Source organism: Tribolium castaneum, chromosome 4, assembly GCF_031307605.1.
Source record: "Tribolium castaneum strain GA2 chromosome 4, icTriCast1.1, whole genome shotgun sequence".
In the NCBI taxonomy this organism is placed as follows: domain Eukaryota; kingdom Metazoa; phylum Arthropoda; class Insecta; order Coleoptera; family Tenebrionidae; genus Tribolium; species Tribolium castaneum.
This window is the reverse complement of record NC_087397.1, coordinates 6,635,655-6,663,416: the sequence shown is the minus strand read 5'-3', so window position 1 is coordinate 6,663,416 and position 27,762 is coordinate 6,635,655. Positions and strand designations below refer to the sequence as shown.

The 27,762-nt window shown below is 33.1% G+C and overlaps 3 protein-coding genes across 6 annotated transcripts; 2 read left to right on the top strand and 1 right to left on the bottom strand.

The window, feature by feature from the left end:
- Positions 1-1,582: 1,582 nt before the first annotated feature.
- Lab (labial) lies at positions 1,583-18,559 on the top strand. 2 transcript variants are annotated; one of them, XM_064355975.1, is made up of 5 exons: positions 1,583-1,715; positions 1,777-2,047; positions 2,101-2,167; positions 5,416-6,393; positions 17,984-18,556. In XM_064355975.1, the coding sequence occupies exons 4-5, from the start codon at positions 5,754-5,756 to the stop codon at positions 18,412-18,414; spliced, it is 1,071 nt and encodes a 356-aa protein (XP_064212045.1). In that variant the 5' UTR covers positions 1,583-1,715; positions 1,777-2,047; positions 2,101-2,167; positions 5,416-5,753; the 3' UTR covers positions 18,415-18,556. The 2 variants fall into 2 exon arrangements, with proteins under 2 accessions (XP_064212045.1, NP_001107762.1); NM_001114290.1 differs by lacking the exons at positions 1,583-1,715; positions 1,777-2,047; positions 2,101-2,167 and having other exon boundaries at positions 5,736-6,393; positions 17,984-18,559.
- Positions 18,496-24,486, bottom strand: chp (chaoptin). 3 transcript variants are annotated; one of them, NM_001114338.1, is made up of 13 exons: positions 24,382-24,390; positions 24,052-24,343; positions 23,345-24,000; positions 22,770-23,300; positions 22,111-22,726; positions 21,811-22,055; positions 21,480-21,764; positions 21,238-21,432; positions 20,902-21,186; positions 20,726-20,851; positions 19,317-19,433; positions 19,032-19,270; positions 18,496-18,988 (listed from the first exon to the last, which is right to left on the bottom strand). In NM_001114338.1, exons 1-13 carry the CDS (start codon positions 24,388-24,390, stop codon positions 18,736-18,738), a joined length of 3,849 nt encoding a protein of 1,282 aa, NP_001107810.1. In that variant the 3' UTR covers positions 18,496-18,735. The 3 variants fall into 3 exon arrangements, with proteins under 3 accessions (NP_001107810.1, XP_015839467.1, XP_008201247.1); XM_015983981.2 differs by having other exon boundaries at positions 18,664-18,988; positions 21,811-22,073; positions 24,388-24,486; XM_008203025.3 differs by having other exon boundaries at positions 18,664-18,988; positions 24,388-24,486.
- Positions 24,487-24,981: 495 nt separating this feature from the next.
- On the top strand, positions 24,982-27,114 carry xit (xiantuan). Its single transcript, XM_008203234.3, has 6 exons — positions 24,982-25,174; positions 25,223-25,495; positions 25,786-25,942; positions 25,989-26,313; positions 26,358-26,634; positions 26,680-27,114. The coding sequence occupies exons 1-6, from the start codon at positions 25,116-25,118 to the stop codon at positions 27,107-27,109; spliced, it is 1,521 nt and encodes a 506-aa protein (XP_008201456.1). The 5' UTR covers positions 24,982-25,115; the 3' UTR covers positions 27,110-27,114.
- The last annotated feature ends 648 nt before the right edge of the window (positions 27,115-27,762 follow it).

Below are 27,762 nucleotides of genomic sequence, written 5' to 3'. Positions count from 1 at the left end.
GTTTGTTTGTTATACTTACGACTAATTGATAATTAATTAAATTTACAAGCAACATATTTATTTTTTTAGTCTTCTTTCAAAGTGTATACGTCGCGCCAAACTTGAAAATAATTGTTTTATTTGACATTTGTCTCAACCAACCATTTCAAAAAAAATCCTTAATCGTTTCAAAAAATAATAAACAAAACGTCACACTTTTCTCAAAACTGGCTTACGTGAGACTAATTGTGGGTTTATATTTTCACATTAGGTGAAAATGCAATCTCTGAAACATCCATTCTTTGCACTAACATGTGACAGGTGAAATAATTACTTTCATAAATAATGTAGGTAGTTAGATACAAATTGAACGTAAAAAGTGTAATAAAAATCGAATTCAAATTGAAGCTTTGAAATATGGGCAATTAAATTTCATAACAATGTCACTTTGTAATCCGTTAATTTAACGTAAATTTTCTCGCTCCAACTAGGAAAGTGAACAAAAGACAAAACCTGATTTACTCTTAAAAGTTTCTATAACACAGACCATGTCATTACAACAATCAATAAGTTAGTTTTTGCTTCATGCGTTGAAACTATTGTAAAAATGCAAGGTTTTCATTTGCTAAACATTTCTTTGAGTGTTCAATGAAAACATGAAATCTGATATCGCAATTAGTTTTAACTCTTAAATTTAAATGTAAAACTTACGATAAACCTGGAACTCTCCTTACCCTCAGCTGTGTGAAACACAAACACATGTCGATTGCTTCCAATAAACTATATCATAAACATAACTGAAGTTAGGTAAAACAGATGCGAACCTTATTTAGTTCCTTTTGATTTATGGTTTTAAAATACTATGGTCGGTATCTGCTTATGTTTATAAATAATAAGGTTTACTGCATGAAATCAAAACGCCAGCTCAGTTTTCTTCGAGTTGCTTTGCTGCTTATTTAATGATATTTCGAACACAACAAATTACGTGGCTTTTTTATTTTCTCACAAATTATAAAAAAGTCTTCAGAAGAGCTTGTTTGCTGCTAATGTGATTATTATTAATTGCCGCTGGTCGTTCGTGCCTTTCAAGCGATGCCTCAATCTGAAAGACATTTTTGTGATATAGCAATTTGAAAAGATGGACTCAGGAGATGCCAATTCCTCTAAGTGAATAGCGAGAATGAAACGGGGTGACACATGACAGCAAACTGCTGTTGCTAGTTTCATTTAGAGAGTTGTTCCTTGTCAAAGAGGTGAATCTCTAGAGAACCAAACTGCCTTCCAAACAACCAGTTGCTCCCAACTTTTCCACGTAATAAATCCGAAATTGTTCGACTTTTCTATGCGTCGTATTTGCCTCAACTCCTTATCAAATCCAAGATTGACAAGTTAAGCCCATGTTAAACATTTCGTTAGAAAATCATAAATTTCCAACCGATAAATGTAACGATTTATTCCCGAGTTGGAGTTCATGCAAATTGTTTTTGACGAAATGACACTTTTAATATCGCTTTATTATTAATATGAAAATTAAAACGCGTACATAGAGGCACAGGTGTGACAGTGATGTATTGGAAAAATTCTAAATTATTCAAAATTGCCAATGTGCACAAAAAATCGTCAGACCGGTTTATTTTATTAATGATGGGAGCTCCCATTTCCTGACCCCTTTCTTAATTGAGCAACCCAGAGATAAGCAGGAGAAATGGTTCTTATATTTTGTCCGCAATTAGAAGGTCCGTGACGTCAGGCAGATAAGGTGACACTGACGGGATATTAATAACTCCTATGTATCAGATCGAAGAAGTGTTGACTTGGAGGCCTATCTGGATCATGTCTCTGTATTAACTCATTGCTTATTAATGAATTGGGAATTAACATATTGTCCGTTACTTGACTGACGAATTCTGCCTCTTTCACCTGGTGCCTGACACGAGAACAAATACGACAACAATTTTGTAAATATTGGATTATATCCATTCAAGATACTTAAACAAATACTCCGCTGGACACCAAAAGAATTTTGTAAACACGAAGACGAGGTGTCACTTTTCAAAAGATACCACAGGTAAAGCGCATTATTAGACTGACACTGACTCTTCACTAATGTTACCTCCTCAGTTTGTGCCAGCACAAGTACCTACGTAAAACACTCTCGTTCGATTTTCTTCCGCTGAATTAATTTCAGGTAAAAAATAAAAAACTCAGAGATGGGTTCCACTATCGGAGAGTTGTAGTGACTCTGACAGGGGTGTCATGTCTAAAATTCCGACGCTCGTCTGGGATTTTAGATTTACAGATCGTGCTGTGCCTGCCACAGTGAAATATTTTTTGTGTTATTGCAGGTGTTTAAAAATTATGAGAAGATTTTTTATTTCAATTTATTTACGCTGTTGTTGTTGGTGCAAATAATCACGCAGCACCCAACGTATTATATTTCCTTAATTAGGAACTGTCGAGATATTTTCAAGATTATTCAGATTTACATAAAATTCCTGAGCGTAACAATTTAGCATTAATGCTTTTAATAGGGAAGGGACTAACTTGCATAATAATGTAAAGTAAGTTATACACAAAATCTAAAGCAAATTTTTACTTTGCAGTTGCTGATTATCAATTAATCAAGACTTTGAATTTGTCTACCAAAATACTTCGAAATTTTGTGAATGAATTTATTTTGCTAATCTATAGAAAAAAAAAACAAATATAATTGTTAAAGTTGCCAAAACAGGGATAAAGATAACTTTGAGATTTTTTATTAGGTAATTGAAAGTTAATTTAGACTTTACTTATTCTGTATTTATTAAAAAAAATTTTACTGAGCATAAAAGTACACAAAAAATTTTTTTGGTTTTTTGTTATTGGTTCTCTTCTGCAAATACATTTAACGTATTTAATCAAAATCGATTAAAGTATATTTTGTCTATTTTTTGGTTTACTTGCAAGAATGTTAATGAATATTTAATTCTTTGTTTTAAATTTTGTCTCGCAATAAATAGTATTACAATAAAGATGTATTTACAATTAATTTTTATCCTACATAGTTTTCACTAGGTATAGGTATCTTTTATTAGCTGTAGGTATTTAAAAAATATATATTTCAGTTGTTTTTCATTTTGAGAAAAATATTTTGATAGTTCTAAGAAACAATAATCCGGAGAATATTTTGTAATAATTTGTTCCATTTATAAAAGTTTTACTGTGTATATTATCATGTTCAATAAGTTACCATACTCCATACTCTTTGATCTTGGTTAACTCAGTTCATCTCATATTGTAATACAAATCGTGACAATAATTATATCGTAAATAACTCTTAGAGCTATAGCTACCTAATTAAGTAAAGTAATTAAACGAAAAACTATTCCAGATAATTATGTTTTGTGTATCTGTGTTGACTGTCGAGTGTTTATGTTTTCTTTTTACGTACCTACTAATATATATAGAGCATCATAATCTGGTTATAAATTACATTCTTCATGGTATCAACATCCAAACGATTTTATTAACGGTAAATCAAATTATTGTTTATACATAACTAAGAATCCGTTTACAGAAGCATCATTAATCTAATCTCCAATTAGATGCTTGATGATGATTAACTAATCACGTGATCAACTGTTGTATATTTACTTATTAGTTTTTAATTAAAAAAAATAAATTAAATAAATATTTTAAAATGTGTTTAAATAAAAGACAAATACGAGTAGGTAGATGTTTATTAACTACTGTAATTTGTTACAAGTACCTAACAGTGTCACTTACATAAAAATATATTTAATAAAAATGAAAAATCTTACACTTGTCTACATTTGTTCAATTTACTAACAAATCACTAATACCTACCTACTACCTAAATGTAGGTAAGCAAAATTAAGAAAAAAATTTTATCAAGTATGTAAATAATTTATTTATTGTGAGTTGTTTAAAAAATACAGTTTTTACACATTTCTTTGACGATTAGGAAAACTTTTCTTTACTGGAGGGCGTTTCTCATCTGAAGAGTACAGGGAACAATAATTATAAGAAAAGCAATTTTTTTAATAGGAACTACTAACGTTATCTAATATAGAAAAAATTGGAAACTATTAACTATTGTCTCTGTTCATAAAAAAAGTGAAAATCAGTTGCCTAATATTATTATTATTATTGTTACATTTCTCGTTTTTGATGTCTACATATTTTCTTTTTACTGTTTTTACTTGTTAGAGATACTTATCACTTGTTAGAAATTAAATTTCTATTGTTTAAAAGATCGTTATATGTCACTATTAAAAACATTCTAACGCAACAATATTTCATCAATAAAATTACAAAGTGCTAAATACAACACAAAAGTTAAATCCAGAAATGTGTTTTTCTCAAAATACCTAGGTATGAATGTGAACAATACCTATTTATTTTTTTTATGAGAAAGTCCAAATATTATTCTGCAGCGAAATATCTTCCTTCATGAGTTTTTTTATCTATTATTTTTGCTACACTCACAATCGTCTGTTGCCTTTCTCAAGAAATTTTAAGAAATCATTTTAGTCGTAATGGACACACACATATATGCAAAAAAAGCTTGATGTCTAGGTATAAGCGCATACCTACCTATAATCTATAATTAATATTTATTTATTAATACTAAGATTTAAGATGCTAATGTTTATGAGTGTAAATCGGTCGCTTTATTTTACGAGTGAATTTTTAAAACACGAGTGATTTATTTCACCACGAGGTGAAATAAATGAACAGATTTACATAAAAACGAGTTGAATACAACATTTTATTCATCGAATTAGACTCAACAAGGCTTAAAACTGCTTTAAATTTGCTAAAATAATTTGACGTATTATATTAAGAAATGCCAAACAATTGTCAAAACTGTCTTACACAAAAGAAATACCTAAGTATATTAATTATAAAACGCATTACAGTTTATGCTAAACGTTTGAATTAGGATACTTAGGTACCATATATCTTTTTATGGTATAGCATACATGCTATATATATCTTTGACATACCTATGTGTCACTCTGATCTGATAACGATTAAACTTTTTTTAAACTTGGGTATGTTTTTTATTCAAAATGATACGTATAGCTTTTACTATTTATTTATATATTTATTTCATAGCTTCAATAATAAATTATAGGTATTTGTATAATTATTAATTACCTACAATTTTTTATGTAAATAGTCTTTCAGACTACCCCGGTCGCCTCCAAAAATTTAATATCTATAAAATTATAGATAGGACTTTTATTGAAAACGTATATTAGAAGCAGCATCAAACTTTAATATACTTAACCGTGAATTTTTTATCCCCTCTCGTCTTATCAGCAGGGAAAGACCCCGAAGTCGCGTCTTACCACCCCTCAATAAATTATTAAATTATTACATTTCGGGAATCAAACTTTTCTCAAACCATCTCAAAAATTTTCTCCCCAGCATCACAATATGAATAAGTCGATAAGGATCTCGGCCTCAGCCCATTAGAAACGCCACATGCGAACAATACAAGGCGAGCTGTCATGTCACACACAGTAGCTGACACTTGTACCATTCACTGGGATTGAAATGTTCCCTTATAAAACGGTACAATGATGGCTGGATCCAGACCAATCCCTCATCCAGCATCAAATGATCTTCGTGGGGCTGCTCTGCCATTGGTCGGCCGTCCAAAGCGCGCAGAAGCAAGCTCCTCCCTCTGACACATATCGCGTCTGCCGTGCAACAGCATAAACAATCGAGTGCTTGCCATGTGACGTGTGTGCAGTGCCGACTTGATGAAAATGATGATGATGGACGTTGGGATGTACGGCCATCACAGTCAACATGGGACATACCCATCGGATAACTACTACAACTACACCAGTGATATACCAAACGCCCAGCAAATGCCCCCACATTACTCCAATTACCACTACGAAGACCCATATGGGTACACCGGCTCGGAGGAAACACCACCGTCGCCCCAAGAAGTCTACTACCACCACCAGACCATCCCCCAAGACAATCCCATAATCAATACAGAGACAGGACTAAGTTACACAAACTTGGATTATGGTAACTCAAACTTCCCCCCCATCAACCACCAGAATTACAACGAACCCTATCAAAGAACCCATGAGAACATGCTGCTGAGGCACCATGAGGAGGTGGCCGATGGGCACCAGCACCACTTCCTCCACGAAAACAAGTACCAGTTGGAGGTTGACTCCGGGTACCACCTTGGGGCATCGAGCACCCCCACAAACTCCTGCATGGAGTACCAACACCTCCACAGGTACAAGGAGGAAGCGCTGCAGGGAGATGGGAGGATGAGACAACACGTTATGCATAATTTGAGTTCGGTTCCTCAGCCACAACCAGTGTTACCAACTTATAAGTGGATGCAAGTCAAAAGGAATGTACCAAAACCAACAGGTGAGTCAACAGATAAAAATTTTAGCTTTTCAAAATTTTCTTATCTTATTGATTAGAGCGGAAACGTTTCGTTACATTTGTTTATTGGAAGTTTAGCGACGCCACGCGATTGGAAAATCGTTGTTTTATAGCTTATTTTCATTAACTCTGACAAAGACTAAAAAGACAAGTGATGCGTTTCGTAATTTACTAAAACAAATGTCAATTATTATTAATATCAAACAATTATCAACTGTGGGTGAGAAAATAATTGGAACACTATTACATGTTTCTGGGTTAAGTTACAAGATAAGCCCGAAACGAGAAACGTTTCTCATGATTAAAAATTAAAATTTAGTTGCTTTGCAATTGAAATTGGAAAAAATGTGGAAATACACTTCCCATATAATGAGAACTACCACTAAATGAATAAATTCCAGAAAAATAACAGCGCATTTTTGCTTAATCGCCAATACCACAAAATTAAATTATATCACAAAAATAATGAAAATTTTTACTTTATTATTTACGAGTATAACGTTCTATAGAAACAAATATTTTTAAAACTGCTTATAGATAAGTATACTCTCACTTACCTGCAGACGGTTTCACCTTAGCTTTTTAATTAATACACAAATTCAAAAAATAAACATAAAACAGCTAATAACAAATGCTTACACGGTTGATATTTCTTCTAAGTAATTCCTAATCAAATGAAACAAATTACAATTTAACACAAAGTACGGGATAATATGTACATATATATATATATATATATATATATATATATATACATTCTTGCTGCACATAATAAATAAACTACGTAAAAATTAAAACCTAAATATATTTTTCGGTAAAACATGTTTTAAGATTTATTTATTTATTTTAGAATTTATGAAAAATAAAAACTAAATAAAGCTTTTATTTCAGTAATATCAATGCTAGTTAAAAAAAAACATAACTTACATAAAAGAGAATGGAGTTATGGCGCTGTGTTGAAAATTGATTGTTTCTTTTGCTAATGAATCCACTTATAGGTATCAGTTAACTGTTTAATGATAAATAGACATCATTTTTCATTCGCAAATTGCCAGAAGTTTTACAGTTTCTTTAAAAGCAGGAGTATATTAAAGTAAAATTAAATGAAGAAATAAAAATAACGAGAGAACAGAAAAAAAGATTTTGTTTTTTTTTTTAATTGAAAAATGAATTAGTTTTTTTATATTATTTTTTTATTTTTATTATTTGTTATATATATTTTTATATTTACTATCACCTACCACAATATTTCAATTCAACTCAGCATGGTATAATAAAAAAACGACAATTAACAAGAAATAATAACTATCAGCTGTGATAGTTATTAAATAATTTTAATTAAATTTTTTATTTATTTACCTACCTACTTTCCAATTTGTCTAGATTTTAAAATAAAAAATAACGTAAAAATTACAAGCATTATAAATATAGAACAAAAAATTTCTCAAAATTCAAGCTAAAAAAATCATTGCTATAAATAAGTTTGTATTACATACCTAATCAAATTAGTAGTAGCTTACTAAATTTAAAAACCAGACATGAAATACTTTAATAAAAATATTAAATACAAAAATTTTAAAAAAGGCTGTAGTTTTTCATCAGCAGAAATTTTTTTGCGAGAATAACTGCCTTAATGCTGCTGAAAGATTATTAGGTGCAGAAAAATTATTACAATGACTGTAAAGAGTAAAGACAACAATAACTTTAATTTATTTTCCCATATCCACACATGTAAATTTTTTATTTTGCTATGTTTATAATTCTGTACAGCTATTCTAGATTTTAATGTATTATGTACAAAAATAGGTAAGAAAATTTTGTGGGTATTACTAACCCAATTTAGTTCTCTCAACATCATTCAAGTCACTTCTAAAAAAATACTGCAAATATAGGTACAACTTCCAGAAAAAACTCACACTAACAGTGCAATTCTATGCCAAAAGCTCAGCAGAAAATTTAGCGGCGCTAAAACTGTGTTTTTTGATGCTGTTATTTGTTACATGAGCCCAGTGGCATCAGTTGCAATTTTAAGAGTGTTTTATGAACCCTTCCAATTCCATAACAGTTCATTTAATCCTCAGTAAAGCGAAACACGCTTCCCGCGAAATAAAAAGCTCCCTAATTTACGACTCCTGCTACCATACAATGTTGCAAGCATGACTATTCCAACATTCTTGTTCTCCTTGTAAATTTCATTTAGTGAAATCGATTATGCATGCCATGTCAGATCTCGGTCGGTGATAACTACACTTGACCCTTACGTAAATTGCCCCTTGCGTACTTTATACCCACATGACACCCCGATCAATTTGTGGCGTTACACTCATCGCTTAATTACACATCTTCTCACATTTAATTACAAGAATCTACATTGTGCATAGCACGAAAAGAATGCCGTTTTTTTGGCTTTGTGCACACACGTCGTGGCAATTTTTCTCGCTCGGATTCAACTCGCTTATTATTTTGAAATTGAGCATATCGTAGAAAAAAGTCGTGTGACAGTAGTCAGAGCGCGTGGGTTGTTGGTCAGTTAACTCGAAGCGAGTTGCGTGCCTGTCGTCTACGGCACGGACCTCGTATCTGACATGCGAGCCCCAGGAAATAAACTAAAACCCAGCCACTTGAATTATTCCCAAAGTTTCAGTCGATGACAACGCGCTATTTTTAAATGGCATTAGCTAATTACCACAATTTACTGCAAATATCAGCACATAACTTTTAGGCTGGAAATTATAGGTATAATATAAGAAGTTTAATGGAAAATACACGCCAGAAACGAAACGTTTTCAATTCAGCCAAAAAACGGATGACCAACGAATAATACCTGTATAAGCATAGTGAGTATAATGACCATCAATGTAGAAAATTGTTTAGATTTTAAATTAATTAAAACTAAAAATTATACTTATGACAAAAGGCAAAAGTAGATAGGTGGCAAAAAGTATCAAGGATGTTTCTAATTTTCCAGACACCAACTCAGCCATGGAAGAATTAAAAACATACACGTAAATTAAAGTCGTATTTTAATCTGTTATGTTGAAGACAGAACTTATAAAATTTGAATGTCTTTCTGGCATCATATTTTACGCTTGCCATACCAGACATAATGCAGATTATTTAAAATAATGCTAAAGACATTCTTTTCAAATTTAGCGTTCTCTGCTTCTTTAAAAATAGATTTTAAATTACTGAAATTAATTTTAAGTGTTTGCTTCAACTGAAACTGAAACAATGCAGTTCTATATTTTCAAAACCCAAATTTTGAAAATATTGGAAAAAAATATATATCCACCTATTACGTATCAATTAAGTATATTATGATATAAGTATATGATTAAGAATCCAAAAATTTTTAGCATGGTAAAGCTATTGAATGAAACTTTTACTGTCGGTATGTTAAAATAATTAAATAAATTTGTACCTTTAAGCCAAAAAAACTTTTATTCAAAAAATTTTTCGTCAGTTTATATTTTTTTTTCTATACCTGTTTTGTCCATTTTTGAATACACATAGTTGTAAATCGTAATGTATTTTACTTCTAAATTTTGCTAAGTTTTTAAAATAATTATTACTTATTGACAAAAACACCGCGCTTTTTTTAATAATTAAAAAATAACTACAACATAAAAACTACAGGCCATGTTAATTTACTTAGTTGTTTAAGTAAATATAGATAATAAAAAATTTTGAACATAAAAGAAAATTCTTAAGTAAGTTCTTTGTTTTATTTTTCGAGAATTTTCCTATAATTTTTATTAATAAGTGGTAATAATTTATTTTCAGTATAAGGAAAAGTGTTTGGTATTTATAAACTATCAATAAAAAAGAATACAACTTTTTGGTAACGTTTCGATTTTAATTTAATTTTCTTCAGGCTGTCAATTGTTTTTTATAAACGGGTTGAAGAAGATTGAATTAAAATCGAAACGTCGCCAGAAAATTGTTTTTTTAAGTGATGGTTTAAACACCAAATAGGTACTTTTCTTTATCGTGAGACTAAACAAAATAGACACAAACACATTAGAAATGGATAATTTATTATTATTATTATTAAAAAAACATATTAAGCTTTTATATTGTTTATTAAAAAATTATGCCTCCCTAGCAGTCTTTAAACAATACGCAAAAATACCATTGTTTTTATATCATACATAATTTTATTAGTTTATTTACAATATTTACAAACAACTCATTTTACCAAAAAAATAACTTTCATATATTTGCAACAAAGATTAAAGCCGATTAAATGTTAGCTGGAACAGGATGGTTATTAGGTTTGTCTTGAGTTGTCTCATGTTTATATAAATTTTTCATAAAATTTGTGGTCACTCACAAATTATTTTTTTTAATACCATATAATTTATAACATGTTATAACATTTGCTGTAGAGTAGCGCGTTGAGTCTGCGCCGTATTTTACGCCTCACATAAGTATACATAAACAAGTTAATAACCTTATTCTGTTAAATAAGATTATTAAATAAATTAATTAAAGACCAGATTTCTAACTGATCTGCCTACTCAGAAACTGCATAAATATTACTTGTTAGAATTGTCAACATATCAAACTTGTAATGAAGATAAATGAAGGCTTTTTTAGATTTATTCTGTACCTGACAGTGTTCTATAAATCATTTTTAACAGTCTCTCTACGAGTATTTCTCTAACTTTCTAGCTCACTTTTATTTAACATGGAAATAAGTCACAAGAAATAATTAGGTGCAGAACAAATAATTTTGTGTAGTTGAATATTTTTATTTGCACAGCCAGACTATAAGTTTGGGAACGATCAAAAAATAAAAAACACTTTATAGTGGCGGTTAGTTCTGATTTACTACACGAGAGTGTATCTAATCAAAAACATTGATAAACTATTTTTACGACTCACGTTTTCCAAAACTCGGATAAGATTATATTTTTTAAATATTTTATCCAAGTAGCTATGGTTGGCAAAAGTGTGAAAGCGATTAAAAAAATAAAAAAAATGGTCATTATAAGTGAGGGTTCTCTAGCCGACGGTATTCGCCCGTATGTAAATAAAAATATATGGCTAATATATACATGTGGCCGATGTTAAATTTGAAAGGCCACTTTGATGAGATCTCGACATTTTCTGATCCACGCGACCTGATACGAGCGTTCTACTAAAAGCTTTCTAGAGAATAATATTGAAAAAAATGTTAGAACAGTATTCTATAATTGGCCTAGTGGAACTAATGTCGAGCAACCCTTAATTTAGCAAATTACACTCGAGAAAATCAATTAAAATCATCGAAAACGACTCTCAGACAAAATATAAACACTGCATTATCTAAAACCTGATAAATCATTGAATAAAAATATTTGACGTATATTGTATTAGTTTAAGCCTTAAGTTCATATAATTTTGCCACTGGTAATCCGCTTTATCTAATCACCTAATCCCACATAAAACCAATACTGTATCAATATGTTTTGAAATCGTTCGACACAGAAATCAGTTTCCGAACGAAATTAGAAAATAATTGCGATTCCATGCATTAGAGGCGATAAAACCGAATCAAAATTATTCAGATTAGAGGCGGTGCTATTGATCGAAATGAAATAAATGACAATTGTGACCTTCCAAATTCTTCGACAAGGCTTTTAGAGACTTCTGCCAAGCCAAGCTCTGTCAACACTCCTGTTGACTTTTCATCAGCTGTATTTGCTATTACCTCATCATCTGGTTGGATGCATTTAACAGTGCCGGAGATAATTTTACAAAAAAACACCAAGCAATCGCTCACTTTGCCCATTACAAGCTAATTACCGAAAGTTTTATAAATGGGCTTCTGTTATTTATTATAGATAGGAATCTTTGAAAAGTTGCATTCATTAGTCAAATTTCGCAAGTCACGTATTTTTCAAATATTAACTCAGGGCAGGTCACGCACGCCAATGTGTTCGAGGGTGAATATCACTGCAACTAAAACAAACAGTCGAGGACGAAATCCATTAAATCTTTATTTAGTTTTGCTCGGGTGATGCGCAATATTGCCTCAGGTTTAGTATCAGATTTGACGCAAAACCACCAATTATTCTCCAGAGGCTGCATTTTTAAAACCGAGATTTATTTACTCGAAAAATTACATAGTTTTCTAAACTCTTAGAAGCGGTTTAAAGAAAACTCAAATTAAATTAATTTGGTCACGTGATCAGTTAACCACGCGTTTAATTGCGGATTAAATTAATGACGCTTCTATAAACCGCTGTCTAAATTTTATTCAAAATTTATTACAGCTGTTTCAACTTTATACAGCATGTTCATTTTTCGAGCCCTACTTTGGGGATCTCAGTTATTATAAAAAAAATGAGGATAGTTAAATTAGGGCAAATTCGCGCATTTTTATGCTGAACAATAATCTGAAAAAAAATTCATGCGGTATTTTTAGTTTTTAAATTATTGGAAAAGAAACAGAAATTTCTAATTTTCGTTTTTATTTTTTCAAGCGAAAACAAAAAGAACTAGAAATTTTTAACTAGGATGTTCTTAAGCACTTTTTTACAAGAAATCTAAATCTGTCATCACCTTTTCCAAAGCATTCTTGATGTCAGAGTTACAACAGTCAAATTTGGTTTTTCTTATGAACACTATATTTGGAACTTGTATTTTTGAAAAGTGTTTTTATTTCTGATTACAACGATCTATCACATGCTATGACTGAATCTTACATGCTGACTAAAATGGAAAAAAAAGCATTTTTGTGAAGAGTGCTTTGGAAAAAACGGCAACAATTTTGTTTTTAAGCAAACTAGATTTTGGAGGTTTAATTGAATTTGGATTTGGAACGTTCACTTTTTCGCCAAGCTTACTTATTTTTCGCAAAATAAAACAAGACAAAGTTATCAAAATTCTGCTCGCATATTTCATGGAATTGTCAAAATCTAGTTTGTTAAACAAAATTTTTGGCGTTGTTTTTTCAATGCACTCTTTGCAAAAAGGGTTTTTTCTTAACTTAAATCAGCATGTATTAGATGATACATCGTTGAAATCAGAAACAAAACAGCTTTTCAAAAATACAAGTACTAATTATGGCTATCATAACAAAAACCAAAAAAAAAAACATCAAGAACGTCTTGGAAAAGACGATTACATATTTAGATTTCTTTTTTAAATGCCTGAAGATTTTTTTGGTTTTCTCTTAAAAAGTAATATCAAAAATTACAACTTTTTTATTTTTTTCAATAATTTCAATAATTCAAAAATTAAAAATGATATATCAAATTTTCTTTCAGATAATTGTTCAGTATAAAAATGCGCAACTTTGCCCTAACTTAACCGACCTTTTTTCTCATGTAATAACTGGGATCTTTTTGGTGGAGCTCGAAAAATGGACACCCTGTACAGCCATTATCAAATATAAAAAATGCACGTGGTGTATTTATGATATCTTACACCACGTGCATTTTTTAAATCTGATGATGGGTGTATAAAGCCGAAACAGCTGCACTCAATTTTATGAACCTAAATTATCTAATTTTCCGAACATTTCCAAACTCTTACAATGGAGCAAATCAACTTGACTTTTTTGCACATAAGACAAAGGACGAATAGCTTAATCCTGGCTTACGGTGTCACAAAATCAAAAACGTAATGCATCACTTGTCCGTCTTATCATGAAACTTGTGCATTTAATCCGTTAAACCCTGAGAAATTTTATTAAACCAGGTGTAATCCCCTAATCCTTTCCATTGCTTCGAATTAAGCAATTTCAGATTTATCACGATTTTAATTCGGACGTCAGTGTTGTGACTCCGTCGCTCTTCGAAACGCACACTTATCTCGATCTAAAAGCAACAACCTGCTCATTGGACCAATTTACCACGACTGGTTAAGCTGTCAGTTTTGAGACACCAGTGATACGGATATCTTAAACTTTTTTGTATCGTGTTTCGTCGAGAAATTGATCTTTTCGATTGCAAAATACGGACGTGTCTCTAATTGCCGAAACGGTTTTGATAATTTCGAATTAAGCCGAAGACGGGGCAAGTCTGGGGAGACATTCTTTAATCTATTGTGACAGCGCGGTGTTAAATACACGCTACACCGGTAATTATTGATGACGGACTTTAACATGACATGGGCTTAACACAATTATGGACCGGCCAAAAACTGTACGAAAATTTTGTCGTGTTGAGAGACTCGGTCGAGGATCCTGTCAGAACAGAGGAAGCGACATTTGGCCCTCTTATCGCTTATCGCATTCACCCACTCGAGAGTTATTTCGAAAAGTACCGATTTTTTAGGCGAATGCGTGAGCTGGGTGCGTGTCTGAGGGTAGCGTGATGAAGAGATGCCCTCACAAAGAGCTAGTCCCATCAAGCGGATATAATTAGTAGCTGGAATAAGGTGACAAAAGTGGAATTAAACTGGCTTTTTCCCCAATTGATCATAATGGAGGAAATGTTTGTCCAGAACTGCTTCCAACGTTCAATATTGTCCCATAATGAATGAAAACACTTTAAAGTATTGGCGGTTCGAGTTTCAAGTCAATTTCTGTAATGGACGAAAAGGAACGATTTGTTTGGGACACAAACTTTAAATTTAATTAAACAATTCCGATATCTGGCGCGCTGAAAAAAGCCGGCGAACAAGATGAATTGAGGGAAAGATTCAATTAGGTGAATGTGAGGCTGAATGCAAGCAGCTAATAAGAAAACCAATCTGTCTTCGTTTATTAGTTCCGCGCTGAATTCGCCGACTTTGAAAAGCTTCCACACATCGGGAAAAAATCAGCAATTGTTTGCAATTTCACCCTTTCCCCTAAATGGTCAATCGCTTAATCCGGCAGCTGGTCAAGCAACAAAGCCGAATTAGCTCGCAACATGACGTCAAACGTGTAATTTTCCTGAATGGATGGAAATTTTCACAAATAGTCACGCTCTATGCTATATCGTATTCCATACTTTCTACGGTTTTATCGTTGTTCAGTTTCGCTTAGCACAACACAAGTCTATGGGGACAGAGTGATCAATCCTGCTTGACAGCACAACATATTCATATTCGCATATTTTTGCAGCTTTTATCTACTGTACCAGTAGCTTTAATATTCCATTAAGTCTAGTAGGAAGGAAAGACACTAAACTCGATCGAGAAAAAACCGATTCGACAATTAATTAAAACAACTTGTAAACAAAGAAGTAGATTAAGCAGTTACGGGTATGGAAATTAGGATCGATTTCAGCTGAATTATAATTATGAATATTAAGCAAATAGTACGTAATCTAAATGCAAAATGCATGTATATTTGCAAGGTAGATAGGCGAATAAAAGTGAAACGGAAGCAGTCACAATGTGTCAGACCGTTCCATGTCAACCCACTGATAACATCTTTATGGAAGAAAAACGAATATTAATTTCATTAAAGCCTTTGTTTCGACATCTTGCTCGTCCTACAGACTAGCTGGAGAACTACACAAAAATGACAAAATGATTTATTTTTCTGTTGAAACGCTTAAAGAAATCACTTATGTAAACCCAAAATTACCAAATTTTCAGCTAATTTTTTTTAGTTTGAAGTCAAAAATTATATTATTTCGTGACTAATAAATTATAATATCTTTTTCTTCGAAAAACCACGTAAATGATTATTTCAAAATAATAATATTTACGATTTTAAACGCTTAAGTACATTTCTTGCAAAATGTTGTTCAAACAAACAGCCGAAATAATAATAATAATAATAATAATAATAATAATAATAATAATAATAATAATAATAATAATAATAATAATAATAATAATAATAATAATAATAATAATAATAATAATAATAATAATAATAATAATAATAATAATAATAATAATAATAATAATAATAATAATAATAATAATAATAATAATAATAATAATAATAATAATAATAATAATAATAATAATAATAATAATAATAATAATAAATAATTTATTTTATTCTTAAGCCAACAGTTTCAATGATTAAATTAGATCGAACTCCAGGTTTTTTTGGCTTGTTTAATAAAAATGGTTTTTTAGAACACGACAAAAATAAACTCGTTACGTCAAAAAATTTCCAACAAAAGTCAAAACGGATGTTATTTTTAAAACAATTCCAGAATTAGTTCAAAATCAAAATTATTGCTTTTATCTTTTCAAATGCTTTTAAGCATATTTTTAAGTTAAAAACTTATTTTATCCGCACACTTTAGCTTGAGTGAACTGAAAAGTTACCACAAAAAATCAAAAATGACATAGCTTTTCTTTTTTCGAACACGGTAACAAGTTTTATCACAAATGAATATAGAAAATGAGTAAACTGTTATTATTTTCGCTAAATTTATCTTGTTTTTACTTTATAAAATTTTGAAGAAATATGATTAATTAGGAATAACTTGACTTTCTTTCTGTCTGTTTTGGAGTCAAAAATGACCTAATTATGTTGAAAGTTATGTAGTTTTGAATAATAAACCTAATTCTTCTTTAATACGTCAACGAATTTTCAGCGTTATTTTAATTTGTTTTGCTAGAATAGCTTATTTAAAGTAATGTGGAACTAATTCTTTGAGAAAAAAGAGCAATTTCAAAATTTTTTCAAAATTATTACAAACTTTTTTTAAACTTTTTTTGCGAAATCTGGCGTAAATAGATCGAAAAGTTACCACAGTAGAACGAAAATGTTATTTTTTTAGCTTTTGTCAAGTTTTTTAACCAAAGACTCATTTAATTTCCACAATCTTGATGCTATAGCAGGCAAAAAAATCACAAATGTTTAAAATGACACTTTTTTGTTGAATTTATCTTATTTCTAAACGAAAAACTTACTGATTTTAAAAAATATTTTAATTAAATCTAAATTAACGTTATTTTAGCTTGTTCAGAGTGGGTAAAAACACTTAATTCTTCTAAATTTCTTTAAAACATTCTAAAAAATTAACCAGTCACGTCAAAAATTAGATTATTTTAAGCTCACTCATGTATTTCGCATAATTCCTTTTAGATATAAGGTGAAAACCTTTCAACATGATCGTTACAAATAAGGTTGAATCAGCTTTGAAAGGTAGTTAACAAGGTTAAAACAAAGAAATTATGTGATATGACATTAAATTTGTTTGTTAGGTACTGCAAATTAATGTCTGACCTTCGAAAAAAATTAATATTTAAAAAAAGTTGTTTTTTTAGGTCAGATTATGCATTTTGCCACTTCTAAAGCATTTATTTGAATTATTTAAATTTAAATTATTAAACCGAAATTTGTTATTATAAGAAGTTTGTTTTTATTAAATTACATATTAATATTACAGATTATTTTTGTTTCAAAATAAATATACGATTTTACTTATCTCATTAATTTAATCTGCAATTCAATGCGTGATTAACTGATCACGTGACCAAATTGAAGCAATTTGATTGGTCTATTCGCATTGTTAACTTTTAATAGCGCAATTAACTTTAATTAAACTTTCTACAAACCGACAAAAAGTCGGACACTTATTTTATATTTTATTTTTTGCAAATTGCGAAGAATATTGTCACGAAACACATTAAATTAAACGTTTTAAGTAAATATCACTGACTTCACTAAACTTTCTTTCAGTACCCAAAATTCCGCCCGCCGAGTTCCCAACCACCAGCAGCTCCTCAGCTCTAGAGAGCCCCAACCCGGCATCACGCAGCTCCTGCTTGGGCTCGAACACCTCCAGCATGCTAAGTCTCAACTGTCTCAACACCGGCCGAACAAACTTCACCAACAAACAACTGACTGAACTGGAGAAAGAGTTCCATTTCAACAAGTACCTAACTCGGGCACGACGAATCGAAATCGCTTCAGCTCTCCAACTCAACGAAACACAAGTGAAAATCTGGTTCCAGAATCGGAGAATGAAGCAGAAGAAACGGATGAAAGAAGGACTCATACCACCAGAACCGATCTCAGCTAGTTTAAGCACAAGCAATAGCAATTCGCCAAGTTCAACAAACTTGATTCAAAATGAAGCCAGCAACGAAAACAGCCGTGAATCAAACTAGTGTGAAAAAAAACAACTGTGAAAGTTTATGTATCGCCAAAGAGATAGAGTAGACACTCCCGGGCAAAAAGTTTCTTTATTTATTTGGGTACTATATTTATTTATAATTTATTTAAAAGTGTACAATAAAGTACTGAACTACATACATGCTTTTTTGTAAATACCATTTTTTCTCATTCAATTCGATGTACATAATTATTTTAGTGTAACTAGATAAGTTGCTCAGGGAATGTATTATGTACCTACCAAATAAAACACGTCTAAAGTAGTTTATTCGTTTCAAGTCGAGGATGTGCAACAGCGAACACATAAGGCATTAATCCTAAACAAAGTTTACAACAATTTGGCAAAGTACAACGAGCCAAATCATCAATTTCTCCATCGAAGCTTTACTCCAACCACACTCAATATCACTCTTAAGAACTTCAACCAAACTCCGGTTATTTTTATTCGCACACAACGTGTTCCTAAGACCATCATCAGTGTGCCTACAATTATATTCCTCAAAATCGAGACTCGAAGCAACACTGGGGCATAAATATTGCCGCCGTTTCCTCTCCCAAACTTCAACCCACCTATAAACCAAATTAAACGCGAAAAATAATAAAGTATAATTACCCCAAATCACAATCGCAAGACCATTTTCCGCCCATCAGTTTCAAATCGGTCAAAAACGCCGACCTAGGCTTGCCAGGTTTGGACCCAGTTGACGGATTTTGCAAATTCTTCAGAAGGATATTATCCCGAACGTCGACACTCACGTTTCTCACTGGCAACATGTTGCGGAAAACGTCAAAAGGGATTTTAATAATGCTGGTGTTACGGACAGTTAGATGAAAAGTCGGACTTCGAACCCCCTACAAAATTAAAATAACAAAAAGCGGGCCGTGCCGGCGCTAAAACCTGAAACATTTTTCCCGTGATTTTCTTCAAGCCTTTTCCGCTCAAAGTCAGGTTTTGCAGTTTCAAGGGCCAAGCCCCGCGCATCTCATTGTCTAAAGTATCGGTGTCTTTAGTCACCTAAAAAGTATAACTGAGTCGGTTTTAATCAGGAAGTCTCAACTACGGAGGACTATAAGTTAGGAGGCGAAACGAGATACAAAATTGCACGATTTTCTGTACTCATAAAAAATAGTACGGCATCGTTTAAATTTATTTAAATTCAACCAAATCAGTAATTATTTGAAAAAAAAATGCAGAAATGTTAGGCTTTGCATTCTCAACCTAATGAGAAAAAAAGAAGACTAAAATTATCGTGAGAAATATGAGAAAAAAATTATTTAAAATTTAAAATTTACGTTTCGTTCTGTGTTTTTCAAAACGCTGCAAATACGGTTAAAGATACAAGAAAAATGGTCAAAAGAAAGTTGTAGAGAATTAAATTTTCTTGAAAAAAGTCAGCGGGACCATATTTTTATGTTGAACGGTTTAGAGCCTAAAGACGTTCAAAGACGCTCAAGTCATCACTTCGATTTCCTTCATTTTCCCGGTGGTAAGTATTGGAAAGTGAATTTATACCAAAACCGTTAAAGATAAAAATATGGTGTCGCGGACTTTTTTGAAGAAAATTTAATTTTCTACAACCTCGTTTCTTACACTTTTTTGTATCTTTAACCGTATTCGCAGTATTTTGATAAATACACAACGGTGTCCAAAAAATTACTGCTTTGAATTATCAATTTACGTTCCATCTGCTATTTTTGCAAACGCAGCCGATACGGTTAAAGATACAAAAAAATGTAAGTAATGTGGTTGTAGAGAATTAAATTTTCTACAAAAAAGTCCGTAGCACCATATTTCTACCTTCAACGGTTTAGGTTTAAATTCACTTTCTAATACATGACCACCGGCAAAATTAAAGAATTTCGTCGCTTGAGTGTCTTTGAATGACTTTGGGGCCTAAATGGTTGAAGGTAGGTATATGGTCTCACGGACTTTTTTAAAGGAAATTTAATTTTCTACAACTTCTTTTTAACATTTTTTTTGAATCTGTAACCGCATACGCAGCGTTTTGAAAAATATGGAGCAGAGTGCAAATTGGTAAAAGTTTGAATTTTTTTTAATATAGTTTAAGATAAGATTTTTGCATTATTTTTACCTCCCATTATAGAGAATTTAATGCTCTATCCGCCTGTATTTTTTTATTTGCCTTGTTCTCACCGTTATTTAATTACAACTATTTTTATAAAATCATTTATGGTAATGGATCAACTGCGCCTCTGGCGAAATTAACGGAACTATCAAAGATAGGGACATTTTATTTGTATGTCGTTTCACATCCTAAGTCTTAGATACCCGTAGTTCCAACTTACGTGAATTTCCAAATTCTTGAGTCCATCATTAAATTGCAAAATTGACGGTATGTTAAAGTTTTTAATATTGCGGTAAACGCCAATCTTGAGTGTCCTCAAAGGCTGCATTTTGCAAAAAGCGCCCGACTTGAACAAAATTCAATTACAATTAAACCGTGGGCAAAAATAATAATTACTTCCAAAACCGTCAAGTCGATGTTTTTCAAGTTGAGTTCTTCCAACTGATTCGCGGCTCCCAGCAAACTCGTGTTGCTCAAAGTCGTGATGGGATTCCCCTCGAGTGACAAATGCCTCAATTCGGTCAAAGAGTGTGTCACTATTGGAACAGCACTCAAGTCATTATAATCCAAATTTAAATACCGCAGCGATGATATGTTCCCTGCTACTTCAAGTGCAACAGTTGGTAAAGAATTAAAAGCAAGTGATAGTGAAAGTAGATTAGGCGTTGATAGTGCTGGCACCTGTAATAAATCATTCACACAATTATCCAACCAGTTGATGCAATAATTAACCTGGGACAACGAAACGTTGTCCAGATTCAAATGGAGGAGGGTGTACTCCAATCCCTGGAAGCTCAAACCGTTTATTTCTAAGGTGAGTTGGCTGTTGTGACCCAAATTGAGGCTTGCCAGCCTCGGGATGCCCTTAAAAGTCCCAGCATCGATCTGACCCAACCGATTATAAGACAAGTCCAGCCAGGAGAGGCACTAGAAGTGTGAATTAATAATCCATTTTTCGCCCAATGCTTGATTACTTTAAACCGCGCTAATTGTCCACCGTGAGATAAGGACGAAATGCTGTTCCAGGACAAGTCCAGCTCGCTTAAAGTTTGAGCCGACGCAAGCGAAAGACTTGTAAGTGGTAATTTGCCCAGTAAATTGTGTGACACATCCAAGCGTTCAAGGCCCGTCTCTCTGAATAAATTGTCAGGTAGGGATCGCAGTCTATTATGAGAAAAATCAACAATCCTCAAGTTGCCCAAAAACCGAAACAAGTCGTTTGGGATCTCGGAAATGCGATTATGGGACGTATCAAGCCACTACAATTAATTTATTCAAAAAAAAAATAAAATTTTCTAAACACACCTGAAGTTTTTTCGTATTCCTGAAAGTGTCAAAGTCCAGTTCGTACAAAGAATTGTGTGACAAATCGAGCACTTGCAAGTGGGGCATGTTCCCGAAAAGGTCCTTAGTGGCGTTTAAAAGTTTGTTATGCCCGAGGTAAAGCTGCATTAGGGACAATTCAACCGGCCTGAAGAACTGTTTGGCGACCGACGTGATGTTGTTGAACGACAAGTCCAACACTTTGATGTTCTGCAAGCCGCCAAGCCCTGTGCAGTAAACACAAACTATTTCACATAAAATTTTGGCTTAGGATTATTTTACCTGTATCTTGTTCAAACGGCACCGAAGGAGCAACAACCAAATTGATCAGTTTATTGTGGCTCATGTTAACATGAAACATTCCCAGCGACCCCACTTGGTCGAAAATGTTAAAATCAAGACTACTGATGCTGTTGTAGGCCAAATCCAAGTCCTCAAGTTCGGGCAAATTCTGGAAAGTTTCGTACGCGATTGTGGCGATTTTGTTGCCTTTCAAGTTCAGTCGCTTCAGGCTTTTCAGGTTCATGAAAGCGCGTCGTTCTAGACTTTCGATTCGGTTGTCGTCCAAGTGAATTTGCTCGAGTTGGATTAGATCGGCAAATGTGTGTTGTTGGACGTTCCGAACGCTGTTAAACGAGAAATAGACTTCGGTCAAATCGCGGTGAATGTCCCCCTGGAACGTCCCTCTGTGGATCATCTCAATGGTGTTGTCCTGCAGGTGCACTTTTTTCAAACTTCTCAGGAAGTGGAAGGAATTGTCCGGGACGTTCCTGAGCCGGTTGTTGCTCAAGTCGAGCTCTTCCAGTCGATTTAAAATTTTTATAGCGTCACTTGGAAAATTTTGGACCGATGAGGACAGAGCATGGGTTAGTTTCAACGTCAGTAACGAATCACCAATCTACGGTTTAATTAAAAAAAAATAATAATAACACCTGACTTACATCAACAAAAGCGTTGCTTTCGATGCTTGAAATGACATTATCAGAAAGTTGTAATTTTTTCAAAGCATGGACGTATTTAAACGCGTTATTTTTGATTGTTTGAAGCCCCCCATAGGTAACGTGCAGTTCTTCCAAATCGATTCCAAAATCGCGGAAATCGTCCGCAGAGAGACTCGGTTGAGATAAGCGAGACAGTGATAAGATTCTCAAATTGCGGAGCTTTTTCAGTTCTTGGAGCGAGACTGGGGCATTTTCATTTCCACTCAAATCGAGATGGTAAAGGGAAAAGCGGGCCCCATTGAGTGACTGCACGGCGTTTAATTGTTTCAAAGTGTTTTCGCGCAGCGACAGCGTTTTCAGCAGCTCCAGTCGTTGGAAAACGTCGTCAGAAAGCGACGAAATGTGGTTACCCGAGAGGTCCAAAATTTCGAGAAAATTCTCCAGGCCGGAAAAGGCCAGCGGAGATATTTCCGTCAAACCGCAATCTCTCAAGTACAGTTCTTTGATTTTCGCTTGTCTGAACGCATTTTCCTGGTGAAAAAAATGAAAAATTGTTGGTCTCTCAATATTTATACCTCAACAAGGCTCAGGGGATTGCCGTCCAAGTACGTCCTGTTCAAGACGTTGAAGTACTGGAAGGAGGCGGCCCTCAGCATTGTTATTTGATTATAGTCAAGTCTTAACGAATCCAAATTGAAGAGGAAATTGTAATTCACGTTTTGAACTCCCACGTCTGCTGCCGGTTGCATCGTATTAATTTTATTGTGACTCAAATCTAATTCCCGCAAGGATTTTAAAAATGAGAGCGCTTGGTACGGAATTGCGGATAGTTGGTTATCGGCTAGGATCAGATTAGATAATCGGCCCATGCCATCTCTGAAAACCGAAGGATCGATTTCTTTCAAGTTGTTTCCTCTCAAATCGATTGTCTCAACCATTGGTAAACCAGAGAATGAGTCGGTCGGCAAATGGGTAATGTAATTATCAGTGAGAATCAAAGTTGTGAGAGAGTTCTCAAGTCCTCTCCAATTTTCGGGCGATATCCTTGCAATATTGTTCCCTCTCAAGTTTAAATATCTCAGTTTTCGTAAATATCGTATTGCGCGGTTTGGAACACGTGTTAATTGATTGTGGCTCAGGTCTAATTCCCACAAGGACCGTTCAAGCCCCAGAAATGTTTCATCAGGAATGTATGATAGAGGATTCTTGCTTATCACAATTTTATACAACCCTGTAGAATAAAACGATTTTATTTTGTTTGGTTTTATTGACCGGATCTGACCTGTACTTTGCAAAAAATACGGCTCAAGGACTTTCAAATTGTTATTTTCCAGGTGTAGCATAAACACTTTGGAGATATTTACAGTTTCTGGAATTCGGGGCAAGTGGATGTTTTGACACCTAACTATGCCTAAATCGGGGCCACTTTTTGAACATGCACACAGTGAATTAAAATAACAGGAAGGATAACGCACTAAATCTATTTCACGCGCCCCAGTTAACGAAATCCAAATCATTAGGAAAAAACTTGCAAGGATTAGAACGTAGCCAAAGCGGCAAAAGTTAATCACGTCCTAAAATTAAAATTGATTTAAAATTAATTAACTTTTACACGTACCATTTTAACTAATTAAGAAATACACTGGAAAACACACACATCGTCTAACTACGACTAGTTTGCAATAAACTACAACAATGACTAACGAACTAAGCATAATGAAGCCTTAAAAGTCAAGTAAAGAGGCTTCCAGTAATTGGATTAAATTTATCATTTCTAATTCAATATAGCTCGGAAATAGGGAATTAGGTATTTGAAAATAATAAACAAAACCTAATTATGGTAATTAAAAATGCAGCTTGTTCGGTGTGGCACAATAATGGGTAAGTCATTCATTTGCAAGAGTAGGTGGGTGAGGAATTAAAACGACTTAATAGCTTTGACCCATTTATTAAACGCAAGTGGGATACACTTTTGGGTCATCTTTTACTGGTAAAATTGAATAGAAGCGGGAATAATTTGAAATCAGTGCCGTTTGTCCGTAACTACAATACAGATTCCTATAAGCTAACTAAGTTAATACAAGAATGTGCAAAAGCACAATAGCATCTTAATCGCCATAACATTTAAATAATTAGAAGTACTCCAAATTTTGCATATTTTAATTATTAATGCAAAAAAATGCAAAAAATTAACAATGGTCAACAGATGTCACCACAAGCCGTTGACACTGACACATGTTGTGTTGACAGTTACATAACCTCAACATCTAGTCGTTGCAATATTTTCTGTGATAGTGATATGATAACATCCAGTGGTAAACACCTTCCAAAAACTCCATCCCTATAATGATTTTCACGGCCACTTTTCTCACGTTATGTCTCAAGCTGCTCCTGATACCGGCTTAGTAAGCCTCAGCCCCCTTGTGATTAAAACTAATTTAGACCACTTTTAGCCGGTCTACAGACTTCGAAGTTCACAGAAACTGGATGGCTATCACCCACAGTTTACCTTTAAAACAATGGTATTATGAAAATACGTCCGAGTGGACCCTTGATTATCCACCCCTTTTCGCCTATTTTGAATATTTGTTGTCTTTAATTGCGTCCTGTTTTGATAAGAAGATGCTGATAGTACAAAACCTGAACTATGCGTCTGATGAGACGATTTTGTTTCAAAGATTGTCTGTGATTTTCACTGATCTAGTGTTTGCTTACGGAACACACAAGTAAGAGTTTTCTCACAGCCCCCTGATTTTTCGGATTTCGCGGTTTTTTAGTTAATTAAAAATTGTAATAAAAAAGGGTATGACATTAAACGAGCAAAAAGTTACTCTCTGTTTCGAAACTACGAAAATAAAATCATTTTCCCTAACGTGGTGCCCCCTACTATTTTTATTTTTATTTATTTATTTTTTTTTAATATGAAAATTTCGAGATGCGACTTAAACACAAAGGTCCAACTTGTTAAGGGGGCTGTTTTGATAATTTATGTAGTTTTAACACAGAAATATTTAAGGTGCTGCAGCTCCATTCAAAAAAGTTGGAGGACCGACGTTGTTCTCCCTATTTTGCTCATCACAAACTGTGGCTTAATCATGGTGGATCACATACATTTCCAGTACAATGGAATTTTGTATGGCATTCTGTTATTATCACTCGCATATGCAATACAGGTTTAAAAAAAAATGCAACAACAAAAAAATAAATAATTTATTTCAGGGGAGATATTTATTATCGGGATTTTGGTTCGCAGTCCTTTTGAACATGAAGCACATTTACATTTATTTAGCACCGGCTTATTTCGTCTTCTTCCTCAAAAACTACTGTCTCAACTCTAAACATTCCAAATTCCAAATCAAAAATTTCATCATGTTGGGATCCACAGTCTTGGCTGTTTTTCTCGCAACGTTTCTACCATTCCACAACCAACTGGGCCAAGTTTTCGCGCGGTTGTTTCCCTTCAAAAGGGGCCTCTGCCACGCGTATTGGGCCCCCAATTTCTGGGCCCTTTACAACACTCTTGATAAAGCAGCATTTTTCATAAGTGAGTTCTAGACTCTTAATTATTCCAAAATAATGGTTTTTTAGTGTCAAAGATGGGCTTTTTGGCTAAGAAAAGCTCCGTGGCGTCGATGACTGGGGGGTTGGTGCAGGAATTTTCGCACGAAGTCTTGCCAAATGTGACACCACTGGTGACAATGATTCTGACGGGGGTTGTGATGTTACCAGCCTTAATAAAACTGTGGAGTCTTAATAAACACCCATCGAATTTTTTAAGATGCATTGTTTTATGTGCGCTGTCGTCGTTTTTATTCGGATGGCATGTGCATGAAAAAGCTATTTTGATGGCAATCATTCCTTTGAGGTAAGCACTAAACAGATAAAAATTTTAATAAGAAAATATTTTTAGCATTTTGTCAATAATGGATTTGAGTGACGCCAAAACTTTTATTTTATTAGGAATCGTCGGACATTATTCCTTGTTCCCACTCCTTTTTCCTAGTTCTCTACTTGTGATTAAAGTTTTATTGTTAGTGTTATATTCAATTTACACTTTTCACAGTTTGTCCAAGGTTTACCCGTTCGCAGGCCACAATTATTCGTTTCCTTTGTTAAACTGCACTGAAAGTATTTATATTTTAGGGTTTAGTGTCGTTTTCATGTATGAAAATTTTTTACACCAGTTTTTAGGCCTAGGCGCGAAATTACCGTACTTACCTCTTCTACTCACATCGTTGTATTGTTCTCTAGGCGTTATCTACTCGTGGATGCGATTTTATATCAATTTTTTAACAAGAACTAGTGTTGTACAAACAAAGCCAAATAAAAAGGTACAATAAAACAAGTGTTTGATTGCCCTGCCTATGATATATCCTATTTTTGCCTTCTCTAAACTTCAGCAGAAGAAACCAAGCGGTCATATTTTTCTTCAGTGATACGAATAATTTAATGAAAAAAAATGCTAGGTGTTTATAAAGAATGTTTTATGGTGACCTGCTATTTAAAAAATACAGCAGTTTCAATTCCTTTGCGACCACTTCCTACTGTAAGTCGCTCTAAATTTACAATAGGGAGTGGAGGTGAAGAAAGTGCACGGTAAATGAAAATAATAAAATTATAACAAAATAAAAAATAATAATTTTGAGAAACGGTCACTTTTATGGTATATTGGCTGTTTAAAACTATAGAAATCAATAACTATTTCACAATTTTATCAATATTATTAAAAAAATAATTCGGTAAAATGGCGTTTTTTAGTTTTGAAACTGCTAATACATTCTGTACAGTGTGCAAATGTATAATGTCGTCTTTCTAGCACTAAAGATCGGAACCTAAAAAATAGTTTTTCAATTCTAAGATTAGAATGTGATTCGCCACGTAAAAGTTTATCCGCACCGACTACAATAAAATTAAATACGAAAAGAATACAAAAAAAAATCGAAAGAGGTGTCATTGTTATGCAACTAATAATACACCTGAATTTTTTATAATA